General features: G+C 39.2%; 1 protein-coding gene across 1 annotated transcript in view; it reads right to left on the bottom strand.

Annotated features, from left to right (window-relative positions):
* The window catches only part of LOC122560664 (ankyrin repeat and fibronectin type-III domain-containing protein 1-like), an 868,051-nt gene that overhangs the window by 35,370 nt on the left and 813,936 nt on the right, over positions 1-18,745 (bottom strand). The window contains exons 19-20 of the mRNA XM_043711556.1: positions 16,763-16,913; positions 11,202-11,367 (exon numbers count right to left, since the gene is read on the bottom strand). Of these exons, the coding sequence (XP_043567491.1) occupies positions 11,202-11,367; positions 16,763-16,913 (317 nt within the window). The remainder of the gene's footprint in view (positions 1-11,201; positions 11,368-16,762; positions 16,914-18,745) is intronic.

Genomic DNA, 18,745 nt, shown 5'->3' with positions numbered 1-18,745 from the left:
TTATCTCACTTTTTAGATTAGAATCAATGTAAACATAATGGCAAAGACAGAGAACACAGGGGGCTAACACCTTCAACATATTGTCTAGCTTTCACCATTGTTAACAGCTCACCTGAGAATGCAACTCAGGTTAAATGTTAAAGGTTTTGTGATTTACACATGAAAGAAGTGAAACTATCACTGTATTCTAACAGATGAAAGACTTAACAGATAATCAATTTTTTAATGTATAATTTCAGTTACATCACACTGTAAATTTTTGCTATAAATTCTGTGTGTTAGGATTGAGCCCTCCACTATCACCTGATGAAGGAGCGACGCTCCGAAAGCTAGTGGACTATAACCTGGTTTTATGTGATTTTTAAGTTTGCTGATGATACAGTTAGATGGAAAAGTGAACTGAGAATTGGATGCAAAGAGGTATAGATAGGTTAAATGTTTGGCAAGAAAGTCAGTGATGGATTGTGAAGTGAAGAAGAGTTTAGCTGTCAACTTTGATAGGAAAAATAAAAAAACTGAATTTATTTAATTGTTAAGAGATTGGAAAATGTTCGTATTCAAAGAAACCTGCAGGTCTTTGACATGACATATAGAAAGTTAAATGCAGGTACAGCAAGAATTATGAAAATAAATGGTATGCTAGATTTTATTACAAAATGATTAGAGTTTAAAACTAAGTTTCAATTTAATTAAAGAAACTTTGATGAAACCACATGTGGAATACTGTGTATAGTTTTGATCTTTTTACCTAAGGTATATTTTATTTGCAGAAAGAGCAGCATAGGTCTATTTGACGACTTCCTGTAATTAGGAATTGCCCTTACAAGTAAGATTAAATAGGCGAGACCTAGATTCACTAAAGTTTAAGAGAATGAGAGATGAATCAAGCAAATAAAATGCATAGAACTTAACATGATAGATGCAGAAAAGATTTTTCTATTGGCTTGGAAGTCTTGGCATTCACAATCTCAGAATATGGTGTCAAAGCATTATGATTGAGATGAAGTGACATTTTTGAATTCAAAGGAATGTGAATCTTTTGAATTTGCAATTCCTGAGAGCTACGAATGCTCAGTAGTTGAGAATATTCAAGATAAGATTGATAGATTTTTGGATACCAAGGGAATCATTATACATGGAGCCAATTGAGAAGGTAGATTGGAGGTACAATCAGGCATGATTTATCAATTTTACAAATTAAAACTCTAAACTCTTTATAAATTCCCCCTCACCCACACAGATAACCAGGTTTTGAGAAGATTTATAGCTCAGGTTGAGGTTCAGGATGTAGGTTTGCTCGCTGAGCTGGAACGTTTGCTTTCAGATGTTTCATCGCCATACTCAGTAACATCTTCGGTGGTAAGCACTGATGGTATGGCCTACTTTCTATTTATATGTTGCAGTTTCCTTAGAAACTCAAGGAAACTCAAGGAATACACCCAAGGAAGTTCAAACATATAACTAGAAAGCAGGCGACACTACCAGTGCTTCGTTTGGAGGCTCACTGAAAATGTTACCTAGTATGGTGTCGAAACATCTGAAAACGAACTTTCCAGCTCAGCGAGCAAGCCTACATCCACAGCTAAATGCTATCAGGAAAACAAGCACATAGATGGAAGGAAAACTGGAAAGACATTGTCTTTGTTTACAATATCTGTTGGGTTGGTTCTTATTGATCCAAAGGTTTCTCCTCCGCCTTTTTATGAATGCTTGCACTGGTTTGCAAGAAATATAGGGTAGCTGGTTCACTTATGAAAGGTCTCTGTCTGACTCAATTCAAACTCAACTTTCAGCATCTGCAGAGGAAAGAAAGACTGGTTTTCTCAGGCTTAAGGTACTTACTGCAGAGAATTGAGAGTTTGTTTTTTTGGCTGCTGTTGACCTGCTGGTTTTACCTCTAGTCTAACTCTGCCTTGCTCATAGCCTAAGCTGTTCAGCAATGTGACAACCAATCAAATAATTGTGGCAAGCACAGAATCGTAAGCTCCTAGTCCACAAACCAATCAACTTCATTTGTAAACAACCTCTTGATTCAAGTTTGTCTGCATATATCTAGAAACCACTGCTACACAAAAAGGGTTCACAAAAGGCATCAAATACTTGGCTTTCAAAACATGCGGACATCCTTGTAAAACTTCAGGTTTAAAAACGGTTCTCTTTCATTTCAGTTTACAGTTTTAAGGAACATAAAAATAAAAACAAACAAGTCTTTCAGTACAGATCATAAATCATTAGTGGTTATAGTTTGTAATAGTGACAAAGGCAGATTCAAGACTGCAGGTAGGGGGCTGCACTTCTTTCATGGGATAACTGATGGTGGTGTATTACAGCTCACTCAGGAAGACCAGGTTCCTGCAGTAACATGCAATTTCACATCAATATTGTAATCTATATGGATAATGGTTTCTAAAGCTCCAAATTTCCTTCCATCATATGGATGACTAGTAATATCTCACCTACTCTTACGAAATGAGCACAAGCCACTGCACCAAAAAAACTCTCACAGGATGAATATAACATTGAATACCATAGTTCAAAGGAGAATACCAGTAGAAGAACTGTCTCCTTGCAACGTGAAAATTCAAAATGAGCTGTGAAAGTGTAACTAAACCTGAATCTGTGGACAGGATTTTGAATGGCTGAAAAATAATGTACAAACAAGGAACTGAAACTGTTCCATGACTAATGTAATGAGTTATCATGTGAACAGGATTGCATTTTGTGAGGTCACAGAGTGACAGTCTTTATTTTCATCTGTGATTTGTGGGCATTGATGACTGGCCAGCATTTATTGCTTGTCCCTTGTCTTCCTGCTGTGGATTGACCCACAATTACATTAGGGAGGGAATTCCAGGATTTTGGCCCAGCAACAGTGAAGGAATGGTAATATATTTCCAAGTTACGATGATGAGTGGCTTGGAGAGGAACTTGAAAGTGGTGGTGTCCTTGTGTATCTGTTGTCCCTGTCCTTCTGGATGGAAGTGGTCCTGGGTTTGGAAGGCTGTCTGAGGATCTTTGGTGATTTTCTGCAGTGCATATTATAGATAGTACACACTACTGCTATAGAGTATTGGTGGTAGAGGGAGTGGATGTATGTGGATGCAGTGCCAATCAAGTGCACAATTTTGTCCTGGATATTGTTAAGCTTTTTGAGTGTTGTTAGAGCTGCACTCATCCAGGCAAATGGGGAGTATTCCATCACACTCCTGATTTGGCCTTGTAGGTGGTGGACAGGTTTTGGAGAATCAGGTGGTGAGTTACTTGCCATAGTATTCCTAGCCTTTGACCTGCTCTTGTAGCCACTGTGTTTATGTGGTGAGTCCAGTTGAGTTTCTGGTCAATGATAATGCTCAAAATGTTGATAGTGGGGGATTCAATGGTGCTATTATCATTGAACATCAAGGGGTGGTGGTTAGATTGCTCTTATTGGTGAAGATCATTGCCTGGCATTTGTTTGGTGTGAATGGTACTTGCTACTTGTCAGTCCAAGCCTGGATACTGTCCAGATCTTGTTGCATTTGAATATGGATTCAATATGAATATGATTCAGTATCTGAGGAGTCAAAAATGGTGCTGAACATTGTTCAATCATTGGCCAAAATCCCCACTTCTGACCTTATGATGGAGGGAAGGTCATTGATGAAGCAGCTGAAGATAGTTGGGCCTTGGAGACTACCCTGAGGAACTCCTGCTGAGATGTCCTGGAGCTGAGATGACTGAGCTTGAACAACCATGATCATCTTCCTCTGTGTCAGGTATGACTCCAATTAGTGGAGAGTTTTCCCCCGATACCTATTGATTCCAGTTTTGCTAGGGCTCCTTGACGCTACACACACTTGGTCGAATGCAGCCTTGATGTCAAGGGCTGTCACTTTCACCTCATAAATGAAATTCAGCTCTTCTGTCTATGTTTGAACCAAGGCTGTAATGAGGTCAGGAGCAGAGTGGCCCTGGAGGAACCCAAAATGGGTGTCAGTGAGCAGGTTATTGCTGAGCAGGTGCTGCTTGATAGCACTATTGATGACACCTTCCATCACTTTACAGGTGATAGAGAATAGACTGATGGGGTGGTAATTGGCAGGATTTGTCCTGCATTTTATGTACAGGACATAGCTGGGTAATTTTCCACATTGTCGGGTAGATGCCAGTGTTGTAACTGTGTTGGAATAGCTTGGCCAGGGAAGCTGCAAGTTTTAGAACACAAGTCTTCAGTAATATTGCATGAATGTCATAAGGGCCTGTAGCCTTTGCAGTATCCATTGTCTCCAACTGTTTCTTGAGATCATGTGAAGTGAATTGAATTGATCAAAGACTGGTATCTGTAATTCTGGGGACCACTGAAGGAGGCCGGGATGGATCATCCACTTGGCACTTCTGGTTGAAGATTGCTGCACATGCTTTAACCTTATCTTTTGAACTGATGTGCTGGGCTCTTCCATCATTGAGGATGGGATATTTATGGAGCCTCCTCCTCCTGTTTAATTGTTCACCAAATTCACAACTTGATGTGGCAGGACTGCAGAGCTTATGTCTGATCCGTTGGTTGTATGATCACTTAGCTCTGTCTGTTTACTTGCTGTTTATGCCTTTTTGCCTGCAAGTAGTCCTGCTTGGTAGCTTCACCAGGTTGACACTTCATCTTCAGGTATGCCTGGTGTTGCAGATGGCATGCCCCCCCCCCCCCCCACTCTCCACTGAACCAAGGTTGATCCCATGGTTTGCTGGTAATGGTTGAGGGGGGGATATGCTGGGCCAAGATATTACAGATCATGCTGGAGTCAATTCTGCTGCTGTTGATGGCCCACAATGCCTCATGGATGCCTGTCTTGAGTTGCTAGATCTGTTTGAAGTCTGCCCCATGTGACATCATGATGGTGCCACATGACACGTTGGATGTTATTCTTAGTGTGAAGGTGGGACTTCATCTCCACAAGGGCTGTGCGGTGGTCACTGTCATGGACAGATGCATCTGCAGCTGGCAGATTGTTTAGGATGAAGTCAAGTATATTTTCCTCAGTTGATTCCCTCAGTACCTGCAGTTTAGCATCAATGTCTTTTAAGAGACATTTTACTGGCAGAACATCGTACTAAACATGCAGAAACAGATACAATTGACTCCAAAGCCAGAATTTTTATTTATTGGTTTGCTCTAGATGGTGTTGTGAAGTTGAAGGTGTGTACTGTACCTTTAAGAGTTAAAAATCACACAACACCAGGTTATAGTACAACAGGTTGAATTGGAAGCACACTAGCTTTCGGAGCGACGCTCCTTCATCAGGTGATTGAAGGAGCATCACTCCGAAAGCTAGTGTGCTTCCAATTAAACCTGTTGGACTATAACCTGGTGTTGTGTGATTTTTAACTTTGTACACCCCAGTCCAACACCGGCATCTCCGAATCGTACCTTTAAGAGAGAGTGAATGCTGTTCTGCACTGAGAGCTTACAAGCTCCTGTGTCATATGACGAGATAACAGTCTCAGAGTGTATTAGCAAATTGAAAATATGTAACATTTGGCTGTGAAATGGATACCTGAGTTGGTTACTGTTTTGACAACAATTCAAATTTAACTAGTTTAAATTATGCCCCAGGATACTATAACCCAATCGAGTGTGAATTTATTGTTTTGCCAACTTTGAACCAATGAGACAATCTGATGTTGAGGATATAAAAAAGGGCTGGCATTTTGAAAACCAGGCAGAACAGCTGCCATTGAGACAGATCCAAGAAATTAGGAAATGCTATCAAATGTACTGTTCAGATGAAACATATTCACAGTAAGAAAGAAAGACGGCCCAGGGAAATCTTCAACTGGAAGAAGACAGGCATTGAAGTTGACAGCTGCTGTGTGGTTTTGAAATTAAGTTGATGTAATTTTAATGTGTTTCATTAGAACAGTATATTGTTATACAGTTGGAGACAGTTATTAAGCAGTTAAGAGAAAGGGGGAGTTATGAATAGTTGTTGTTTAATGTTCACTTTTAGTGTTAAATAATAAATTTCTATTATTTTCTTTAAATAGTGGAATTTGGGAGTTCTCTGTCACTCATATTTTCACTCTGTCACTAACTAGCTCACAATTATTGTGTAGAAATATAGTTTCTCAGGATGATGTGTTTAAACTTTGTTTGCATGTTGGTGAAGGCTCTGATATGATAGCCATCATTACAATCTGTACACATTGCACCATGTAGGCCATCAGAATTTCTCTTTTCAAAGTCAAAAATAATATCTTTACTCAGCTAAATTTACAATTGCATCCAGCTATTTTATTTTCCCTCATAGGATTGTCTCGTTTATCCTTAAATGAATCTATACTATTTGCTGCAGCCACTTTCTGTTGTAGCAAGTTCCATATACTTACCATTGTTTAGGTGGAGACATTTCTTCTGAATTCCCTATTGGATTTCTTGCTGATTATCTTCTATTAATTATCTAGGTATGTTAATATCCACTGAGGAAATGTTGTCTCTGTAACCTTACATGACTCTGACAAAGGTGGGTGACCTTTTCTTGTCCTTCTTGATCTGTCTATAGCTTTCAACTGGCTGAAGATTGCTGCACATGCTTTAGCCTTATCTTTTGCACTGATGTGCTGGGCTCTTCCATCATTGAGGATGGGATATTTATGGAGCCTCCTCCTCCTGTTTAATTGTTCACCAAATTCACAACTCTATTTTTCTGATACCACGAAGGGATCATACGATTGTCTTCCAACAACCCTCCACCACTTGATAGCGTAGTAGGGTGGGTGGTGTTTGGTAGCTACATTCACCTGACTCCATTCTCATTGATATAACCAAACATTTGCAATTGTTGCTTTGCCTGTTCCCCTTCCTCAGCCTCCTATTTTTCCTTGATATGCTGTCCCTTCGTGGTATCAGAAAAATAGAGTCAGTTTCAACTTTAATTAATACCATCCAGCCCTAAATAATCACCCACCACTCCTAACTCCACTGTCTTTAAGGTATCAGACAGCTTGTCAAACATGCAATACTGAATGAACATGAACTTTTATTGCTTAGATATGATGAAAAACAAAGCTGATGGCTTCAGCTTCTACTACAAATTCTGTTACACAGCCATTAACTCTATCCCTCTCCCTGAAAAACATCTGAGGTTAAAACAGTTTGCAACTTTGTATCATCTCTTAGTCCAAGCTGACTTTCTAACTACATATTCATGCCATTGCTAAGAGCATTAGCTCTATCTGCATAACATCACCTGCTTCAGCTCATCTACTATTGAAACCCTTATCCATTCTATTATTATCTTTATAATCGACTATTCCAGTGAATTCCTGGTTGTCTCCCTGTTACCACCCACCTTAAACTTGAGGTCATCCAAAACTCTGATGCCTGTGGCAAAGTGTACCGCAATTCCTTTATCCACCATTCATATGATCTTGATTAAACAACTTCTCAATTTTAAAGTACTATTCCAGTCCTATTTTAAAATGGCCAAAGTGGTTTTGCTCCTCCTTATTCTGTGACCTGCTTCAGCCCTAAACAAAAACTGAGATTAATATGCCCCTCTAGTTCTGACCTATTGAGCATCCCAGATATTAATATCCACACAATTGCCAATGACAGCTTTTTCTTCAACTGACTCAGCCTTTTACGCTCGTGGAAACACTCCCTAAATGTCTCTGGGTCAAACTTGTCATACTTTGGCAGTATCAATTTTGTTGAATTTCATGGAGCATTCTTGTCCATGAGTTCCGACAAGATTCTTTGCCATATTGTCCCAAACTCACCTCATTAACTACCTAACCCCTCCATGGTGACACTCGAGTATGATGCTAACTGTATTCTACCACTTGCCATACAGAGGAACTCACCACAGGTGGGATATCCAAGAATCGACAGTGATCCCTGGCTTTGGTGCTATGTTTATAAGGCTGTTAAGCACCTGGATAAGCTTGCCAATCAGGAGCTGCCTTGTGCTGACCGACATTTGCCCTGACTGTGGCAGAGAGGGGGAGAGTGGTGCCTTGCTATCTAGAGGTCTTGATGGATTGGTGTTGTAGAGGAGGACATTTTCCCCAGGACCAGCTGTGGAGGCCATGACCATGCCACCAGACTCTGCCAATCTGGACTGTGATCTAAACCATATGAAGGATTGTCCAACAGTTTAGAAAGAAGGTGAATAACTTTTTCCACATTGCCAGGCTAGGAGTCAGCATCTTCTTTCTTACTTACTGTATCTCTGCTACTTCATACACCTTCCATCAAGGCTCATGCTCCACCACTCTCACTGTTTCATGCAACAGCTTCCCTCTCCCTCTCACCCACCCTGACACCAGATTCCATTAACATCGTACGCCCTTGACTCTGGCTACTCACTCATTTATAGAATCATAGAATTCTTACAAGTGTGGAAGCAGGCCATTTGGCCTATTGAGTCTACACTGACCCTCCAAAGAGCATCCCATCCAGACCCACTCTCTACTATATCCCTGTAATCCTGCATTCCCATGGCCAATCCACCTAACCTGTACATCTTTAGATGTCACTCTGGTCAATTCACTTTACTCTCACTTGCACCAGCACTAACACCTATGCCACCCACTTTCCATTTCTCACAATCCCTCTCCTTCCATTGCAGGAGAAAACAGCCCACACTAGGATTGAAAATACCTGGACAGATGGTGTGTTGTCTGACATTTGACTCTTTATCCTAATTTTCCAGGTTGACAAATGACCATGTCTGAGCCTCTGGATTTATATTGAGGCTGCAGTGTCTGTATATACCAGGACCTGCTAACTGAAGGCCACCTCCCTTTACTTGATGTCTGACAATCATGTAAATAATGCTGGCTTTTTGAATGTGCCAAATGTAATACAAGACAGAAGTAATGCGATCCTGGTAGCTCTGGCTGAATTTGCAAAGCATTAAAAGGTAAGACAGGAATTCTGTGAGCATCCAGGTGGGCTCAAGGTAAGCTAAGAAAACAAGTGAGCAGCCCTGAAGTGCTGCCTGGTCTAACCTGTGAGCTGGCTGCCTGTCTCTGTGCACAACATTTTAATGCTAATTATCAATGTTCCCTGAAATGCAGTTTTAAAGCACAGAAGGTCCTGGAAGTGGATCAGAAAGGTGCCATAAGGATCCTGAAGGTTAGTAGGTATCAGATACCAAGACTCATGGATGTGAATTGCTTGAGGGTGGAGTGCCCTGAGATGTTGCTGGGTGTCCAGGATGGTGACCCAGAGGAGCAAGCAGTGAACTGAAGTCACAGGTACCTGTTCTGACTTTCATGTCGGGAATCAATGATATTTACTGTCTCTGTGGCAGATGCTGGGACAAGAAGCTGTATATTAATGAGATGAGATTTGCAGTTAATGACACGGACAATAAGCAATAATCTCCATTAGTAGGCATTTTACTGCTGCTTAGCAAAAATCCCATCTCATTGTCTGGAACTCTGCTTAAAAATGCAACAGACCAAAAAATCCTTGCCTGACTTCTCACACAATTCTCCCAGTTTTCTCACTGTCATTCAAGCCCTTGTAAGATTGTGCCCTCTGTCAAATTCCACCAACGTCAGCTCATTATTCCATTTTCAGTGCAGATAAGGAATATGGGAACATATAAAGAATCTGTGCTCCACCTCTAATGTCTATTCTACTTCTCTGTGCTTCCCAATTTGTGTCCTTCTCATTCTGAAATCTCTCAGAGTTACTAGCAACCCTCTCCTCACCAGACACAAAAACAAAATACTGTAGAAATGCCAGAAAAGCAGACTTTTCCCACCTGTCTTTAGTTCTAAAAAGGTGTTACATTGAACACAAAATATTTGCTCTGCTTCTCTTTCCACAAATTATGTTTTTACTCCCATCAGCTAAATTTTGTAATTTCATCAATATTCCCTGATGTTCTCTGTTGTTTACAATATGCAACAGGTTAATTAATAAGGGCTGTTTATGTTCACTGACAAGGGTGTAGACTACATTCAATCCACATCCCAAACACAATCTTCTCATAGCCCAGACCATGACACATTTGACTGTGGAATTGTATGCGGATTCATTTTCCCCAGGGAAATGAGGTGAACAACATCAAGAACAACTTGCAATTATTTAGCATTCTAATTAATAACACATGCCAAGGCACTTCACAGGAGTTTTATTAAAGAAAATTTGACACTGAGTCACACAGGGGATACTAATTTGGATGGTCAAGACCCTTGGTAAGTGAGGTAGACTTTAAGATGAAAAGAGAGTACAGAGGCAGAAAGGTGTATAGGTAGAGTTTCAGAGCTTAGAGCTCAGACAGCCATTGATGATGGAGTTTAAAATTGGGGATGATTAAGAGTCAAAATTAAGTAGATATCTCAGAGAAATAGGGTTGGATAAAATTCCAGAGATTGAGAAGGTTAATGCTATAAGATTATATTATTTAAAAATCCTTATTTAAAAATCAATTGCCAGAATATATGAATCACACCTTAACAAGACACAATAGAGAATATTAGGGGAATTGGCAAGGAAAAGGAAAAGTATTGTAAAATTGAGCTTTTGCTATATCAAGTGGTTATGTAAATCAGTGAATATAAGGGTGAATGAGACTTATAACAAGGATAATGGGCAGCAGATGTTTGGATGATGCCAGGTTTAAGGAGGGTAAAATGCAGGCAGTGACCAGGAATGCATTGGAACAACAAAGTCTCGAGGTAACAAAGGCTTCAATTAGTGTTTCAGCAATAGATGAATTGAGGCACGAGTGGAATAGGGTGCTTTTAAACGGGCAGAAGTAGGCAGTCTTAGTCATGACATTGATGTGTCGTTGAAAACACATTTAAGCATCAAGGTTGTGACAGTTTGATTCAACCTCAGACCATTGTCAAGGAAAGTGATAAAGTTGGTATCTAGGGAATGGAATTTGTCGTGTGGTCCAAAAACAATGATTTCAGTCTTCCCAACAATTAACTGGAGGACAGTTTTATTCGTCCACTATTAGACATCAGTTTAGCAATCTGATAATTTAGCAACTATGGACCAATCAAAAGTTGCATTGGTGAGGAGGAGCTGGGTATCAATTTTATCCTTCTTTTTGCATTTCTAATCTGTGGGCCTTATGATTTACAAAATATAACACTTCTACTATTAAATTAGTTCAGTAAAGGTGCCCTTATTTAAAAATCAATTACTTTAATATACAAATTACACATTCTCAAAACAGAATAGAGTTATCTGTACTCACCCAGTTCAAAAATCTGTAGTGGTAGTGTGAGGAACCCTGAACAAGGGTTGGGCTTATTTTGTCCTGGGGCTGTGCACACGTCATCAGATGGCGGCAAAAGGAGAAGGAAGGACAGGTTGTCTGCAAAATCCAACACCTCTTGGCTGTACAGCCTGAAATCTTTGGCCTAAATTTTCACAGTGAAGGGAAAAAAAGACACTTAAGTCACCATGTTCACAATAAGCTTAAAGCCCCTAATAATTATATTACCATTTTGTACGCATGTACCAGCATGTAAAACACAGATCATAGGCTAGAGGGCAGGATGCTTGGCATCAGCCAGGGTAAAGGATCGAGGGCAGAATAGATGGTGAAGTGTCAGGCTTCAGCTGGGTACAATTTGTGGAATGAGATGGGCTATTCAAACAGAAAAATAATGATCTTGAAATAGCATTGATAATGCGCTGCATTGGTGCCTGAATGAATTAGTTCAGTTTTTAATTGTGTCTACTTAAATTAGCCTATATGTTTTGGAGCTGGAGATTTGAATGCTTTCCATTTTGGATACCCAGGACAGCCACAATGTGCCATCAACCTCATTCTGTATACTGGGATATGACTATTGCCAGTTATGATGATGGAACTCGTGATGTTAATCTGATATCAGCAGAGTACACCAGACCAGAGGGAAGCTTATTATGAAGCAGGAGTAAGACACTACATTAGAGAATTGTGTTCAAGAACATGTGTATACATAAACATGTAAATAAAGACTGGTATGGCATTAAAGGAAGTGAGAGAACCATACTCGAGGATAAGGATGAACGAGGCATGCTAAAGAAAGAACAAGGCATGCTAGGGAAAGAACAATTCAAAACATACTGCAGATCAGTAGCATTTACATCACCATAGAAACAGAGAAGATGTCACACCAAGGGAAAATACTTCTGACAAAGGGAAATCATTTGGAAAAGAAAAATTCCAAAAGATCAACAAAGTAAGCCAAAATCTCAAAGATAAAATTTAACAATGCCAACAAAGATTCTGGACTATTTTCTCACACGTGAAGGAGCTTTTATTACAGAATTTAAACTCACTACAAGGATAGCTATTTTAATACAGACTGACTTCTTGCCTTGGTTAAAATCAGTGAATGAGCTGAAAATGTGTTGCTGGAACAGCACAGCAGGTCAGGCAGCATCCAGGGAATAGGAGAATCGATGTTTCGGGCATAAGCCCTTCTTCTTGCTGTTCCAGCAACACATTTTCAGCTCTGATCTCCAGCATCTGCAGATCTCACTTTCTCCTAAATGAATGTTTAACCTGCAAGCACTAAATCACAAGGTCTGATGGGCACAGATCTTAGGTCAATTCAATCTCTCCTCAGTTATATAAGTCGAAAAATCATGGAGACTCAACATTTTGAAGAACTCAAACACATCATTACAACAGAGAAATGAAGATAATGGACATGACACTTCAAGGTGAAAATGGAAGAGAATTTCATGAAAAATTTCAAGGCTATTTAAAAGCCTTAGACAATCTAAAACAGGTGTATCACATTACTCTGCAGGATTATGCCAAATCAATCTTCCCGTATATTCCTAGAAATATACCTCATTTCAATTCAACCACTATTAACAAAGGTGAAGGTTTGCTTAGACAGTGAATTAAAACATAGGGTTATATCACAGAACCAGTACAAAGGAGTTCAGGACTGCTAACAGATTCCAGATATAATAGAGAGCCACGACTGAACATGGATCTCACTCAACTGAATGAAGGGGTTCAAAGAAAAGTACATCAAATTTTGTCAGTTGATGACAGTTCTACTAAGTCAGCCAGAAGAAACTTTTTTCATATAACGCTAGATGCTGTGACAATGTAGCCCCTTTAACAAGGTTATTTTGTCCTTAGGTTTTTTTTAAAAGTGTGGTCATAATGGCAGGGGTGCCAAAATGTCTGTGAAAGAGCCTAGTTTAACAATGGCAGGGGAGTGGCCCGTTCTCCCAGTTCAGGCTTTTTCTAGTTTATTTTGGTTGTAACGGTGAGAAGCTACTGCAATCCAGAGAAAGGTTCCAAGCTTCAGCAGATAATTTTCGACTGGCTTCTCTCTCTGAAACCTCTCCTGGCGTAAGAAGCTGTATTTGAATTTACCTTTTGCCAAGGGATATGTTTATGGGATGTTACAAGAATTGGAACAGGTTCTTCGCTAAGTATTGAATCGATTGAGTTTTCAAATAGTTGTTATTCTAAAATCTATTTTCTTTTGTTTGTGCTTCAAATGTAGTGTTTAAATAAATTCTGGTTTGCTTAAAACCAAGCAGTTTGACCAGATGCATCACACTTGGAGTATCCACTTCACATCTGCCTTTAAAATAAGAAAGTTAGCCTCTGGGCTACCTTCTTAACATATTTGGAGGGAATCTGCCCTGGTCTATAGCAATGGGAACGGTGGATTTTGGCAAAGCAGTAAGTCAAAATTGTTGACTACATTCATAACACAATTTGGATGAACTTGTTTCAATTGTCTACCTTTCAGCATTTTTGTTACACACAATTTTAAGGCTTCCTGAAAGCAAATGAGATACTATTTGTCACATGGATAATATCTTGTTTACTGTCAGACAAAAGAAAAGAGCATTACCACAAAATCAGAGAGGGTTTAAGAGCAATACATTCGATGAGAAGTGTCAAATTTCAAAAAGAAAGTCATGTTTTTGGGACACACAACCAAGGAGTAAAGTATCACAGTGGATCCCAAAAGGAGATGGCCAACAAGTGAATTTCTGTAATGGAAATGTGTGAACAATGTACAGTGTGTCTTAAGAATGGTGAATCAACTGGGAAAGTCTACTCCTAACCATGCCAGTCTCACTCAATCCATAGAAGAACTTTTGAAGAAAGACCAACAATAGTACTGGAATCAGAACAGACTACAACATTTCAGAAGATTTCTGTTTTCTCAAATACATTGACTATACATAAGCCGTAATTATTTACCCTAATAGCTGTGAATGCATCATAAATGGAACTAGGTTGAGTTCTCATTTGATGCAGAATGTTGGTCTTGGGTTGACCATATACTTTGCATCAAGACCACTAACATATTCTGAACAGAAGTATGTCACAATTGAAAACATTGATTGTTTCTAGATTATAGATTTTCTCATAGGGTTGAGATTCCAGGTTGAAACAGAGCATAAGCCACTACTTATATTACCAGGATGAAATGAAATTGCAAAAATACCACTACAAATACCAAGATTTAGACACATGTTAATGAGACCCAACAACGTGACTATCTATGTCCCAGGCAACAGGCAGATTATGGCTTAAGCATTCTTCAGAGCAACTTAAAATAGTCTAAAATAATGAGTCTAAAATAAATACTTAATCTTCATTGAATAGGAGCTATCATACTACTGCAGTTATCAATACATTACCAGATATCAGGGGGAAGCTCAGAGAAATTTGTGCAGCTCAGAAAACAGATGACAAGTGCACAAAGAATCAAGAACTCTATTTTGGAATGGTGGTCCAAATATTGTCCAGCAAATCAAGTTCTGAAGAAGTGTCATGAACAGAAAGCAACATTTAATAGTGTAGAAGATCTATTGGCATGCAACCACCAACTGATTATACTGATGTCTATGATTGAAGAAATCCTAAAACAACTTCATGGTAGATATGAAGAAGTCACAAAATGCAGAGCTTGAGCTCAACAGTCCATACAGTGGCCAGGCATTGTGGAACAAATGGAAATTTTATCTCATTGTGTTACACATTTGCCATCAAAAGTTAAATGCCAACAGAGCCGTTAATGTCCTCAAAGTTTCCATAAAAGCCTTGGGAGCAGCTAGCATTAGATTTATTCAGCCTCAGAATAGTGGTTGACTATTAGTCATTTAGTCCTGGTAGACCACTATTCTAGATGGATCGAATTTTCAATAATTCATATAACTACAGCAGAGTCAACAGTTAGAGCACTAAAATGTGTTTTTTCAACATAGTTTCCCATAGGAAACTGTTTTAGAGTACAGACCTCAATTTTGAATAAGGAATTCAGGAAATTCACCATAGAGGCAGGTATCAATCAAGTGTCAAGTTTTTTATTTAATCCTGAATCAAATGTAGAAAAAAGGACAGTGAAAACCAGAAATCACTAATATCTAAGAATGGAGATTAGGAATTAGTATTTTTCAGCTGCAGATCAATTCCAGTTAATAAAGAATACTCATTGACAGAACTACACATGGGGAGAAGATTAAAATCAGAAATACCATTACTGAAGTGCAGTCTCAGGGTGAGCATACATATCAGGACCATGAGAAGGTAAAGAAGCAGAAAAACAACACTGAAGTGATAGAAGTACATTTCAACAAGCAGAGCAAAACCACATTGATGAAGGAGCAGCGGTCAGAAAGCTAGTGCTTCCAAATAAATCTGTTGGACTATAACCTGGTGTTGTGTGATTTTTAACTTTGTTCACCCCTGTCCAACACTGGCACCTCCAAATCTTATCTGATTATGTTATTCTGGCATCAGCAGAGCAGAGTAGAAGACATGATTGGACCAGAGAGAAGCATGTAATGGAGCAGGAATAAGACACTATACCAGAAAGCTATATTCAGTAGCACGTATATATACAAGTGTAAATAAAAAAACAAAGGGAGCAAGCTTTACTCTGGGATAAGGAATAACTCGGGATGCTAGCAACCAAAAATAGTAGCAGTCTTGCTAAAGTAAAGCAGAATGGGTGTAGATACCCAACATCCAGAAAAACAAGTGATAGCAAAGTGTCAATAATTATAGCATTCAGGGCAGTTTTAGCATCGGTAAGATACAAAGTAAACTTGCATCAAAAGATCTCAGGGAAGGTACAACATAGATTGGATACAGGTTAGAACTTTTGCTACCATGTCCCATTCAATTAATTCCAGGGTAGGTACAGCACAGGACAGTTACAAAGCAAGGTGTTCTGATATTTCAACCACAATTTCAGAACACCATCTGCTTCAAGATGATAGTTCTTCAGTTTCCCACAACAACCTTTATATGATCAGCAGATCCGAAATGTTGATTTCAGTGCTGGCTCTTCTTTTCATTAAATCTGTATTTTAAACTCATTAACTTGCCATACAATTGGTCATTCTTATCACTACACCTGTTAATTGTCATCAAAGTTTGTTGGAAATAATAAATAAAATTAGATACTTTACAGTGTAGCACAACCCCTTGACTGTAGACCTTCACACTTTGCCTAAATGTATATGTGAAGGGTGAAAAAGACACTGTAAATGCATTGACTTGAATTTCTCTGAGCAATAGGTATTTTATCACTTTGTGCAAAAACACTGGCATTCTGGCCCTGGAATAGATTCAGTTTAAGCTTGAACTGTTTAATGCAATTGTAAATAAATGAGTACCATGCTGTGAACTAGCTATTATGGGAGCGTGAAAGCCAGTATTGTGGATATAGTGGGAGTGACAGCAAGTCAGCAGGAATCCAATTCCTTAAATGCATGTGACACTTGTGAAATTCCACTACAAAACATATTTACTGTGAGCCACTTTTATACCTGCTCCAGTGAAATGCCAATCTGATTCACCAGTTCTGAAATGGCTACCCTGAGTTCTCGCTGGAAGAGGATCTGGGAGCATCTTTCATTTGGATCTGTTAGATTGGTCTCATCCAAAGCTGAAAGGTTCTGGAGCCACTCCCATTCATCTCTAAAGGCAGAGATATATGAAATATACTCAATAAAACAATTACTTGAAAGTAAAATACACCAATATTAACACATATGTTAAGGCTATCACACAAAGAAGAAAGAAGAACATAAGCAACTATAGCACAAAAAAGCTGTTTACCAAATAGATATTTTTTCCATATTTCCCATATACACTGTACCTTATCATGGACTTTACTACACATATTTAAATGCTTTCTATACATCATGTGTCATGTATCCATTTAAAATTCCCATAAATTATATTCTATGTTTAAATTGTCTTTAACACAACCATTTAATCTTCCTCATGGAAGTTCTTACTCCTAAAAGCAAAGCAAACAAAATCTGGAATAATTATCCATCATAATGGTTCCAAAATGATGCGATAATTACGTTACCTGGGTCAAACGATTCATATAACATCAACAGACTCAGATATAAATTGGACAAATGTAAGGAAAAAAACAAGTAGCGAACAGAGGAAATTGAATGTAATTAAAATGTAAAGAGCTGGAGAAAATTAAAGCAAATTGCCATAACTAAAAGACAGAATTTCAAAAAATGTCAAAAGGAATCACAGCCCATTTGTGATCTTTTCCAAAGCAGAAGAGGTAATGGATTACAATGTGTCAGATAATGTGGCTGTGCGAGCAAGTACACGAGGTGGTCATGGCCAATCAGGTTTTACTGGCTGATCAGCTTTGATGAAGACTTGAAACGCTGGCTTGCTCTCTCTTCATGGATGCTGCTTGACCTGCTGCATATCTTATTTACTGTAACTGAGATGCTGTATAAGAATAACTCTGCAGCATTATGGTTGGCCAGGCCTTTTTGTGTTATGTATGAGAAATGTAGCCCTCATTTCATTATTTAGGGACAATATCTCAATGTTCAAGAACCCCAAGGGACTCCACACTAGAAATTTCAATGTGAATTGACCAGTAAGGCAGAACCATACACATTATGCTCACTTCCTAAACAAGGCTTTGAATTTGTCTCTTTTAAGGCTACATGATAGATTTTAAGGAAGGATCAAAGTATTTCTTCAACTATGTCATACATTATTGTTTGGAGTATGCTTCATGTATACAGGAATTTGGCACCAGTAAGAACATGTCATACACAGGGAATATAATGGAAGATATTATCATAGGTCCAACAGGTTGCGCATGAGGCGAGGGGAGTGTATTACACATCAGACAGAATTATCTTGAGGTACTGGGCATCTTGTGAGACACCTGTACTGCCTCTTCCAGGGAAAGCTAGCCAGGATACATGCCAAGCAGGTAATGGCAGCACCACTGGTGGGCTTTCCACTGGAATCAAAACCAAAGGGACAGAGATACTGCTGAGTGAGACCTGCAGGCACTCAGCGCTCACAGCTCTTGCACTCAGCAGTACCTCAGAACAGGCTTTGGCTACAACTGGAATAGCATCCACAGAGTCTCAGGATCATGAAGAACAGTGATGCCTGGAGTGGAATTTTCATGTTCGGGGTATAGGGGTGATGGGGAGGACATGGGGTTTGGAAGTAACGGTAGGAAGATGAAAGATGTCCAGTTCTTTGATAAGATACTACTTTTGATTGTGGAACCACCACCATCTGAGGTGACAAAATTCCATCAGGATAGCAGATGACATGCACTTAGATGATGTCAGGTAGATCTGCAGCTGGGTTAGTACGAGCAGTGACAAACTGAGGCCCCTTAATTGCTCCTTAAGGGCCTAAATAAATAGCAGAGCAGGAAGATTAACCTTTAGGTTTCCTGTCCAGAATTTAATTCGGGCAGTAATGTAAGGGCACAGAGAGTTTAAGCACTCCCCAGCTTA

Source organism: Chiloscyllium plagiosum, chromosome 21, assembly GCF_004010195.1.
Source record: "Chiloscyllium plagiosum isolate BGI_BamShark_2017 chromosome 21, ASM401019v2, whole genome shotgun sequence".
NCBI lineage: Eukaryota > Metazoa > Chordata > Chondrichthyes > Orectolobiformes > Hemiscylliidae > Chiloscyllium > Chiloscyllium plagiosum.
This window is presented reverse-complemented; position numbering and strand designations above follow the sequence as displayed.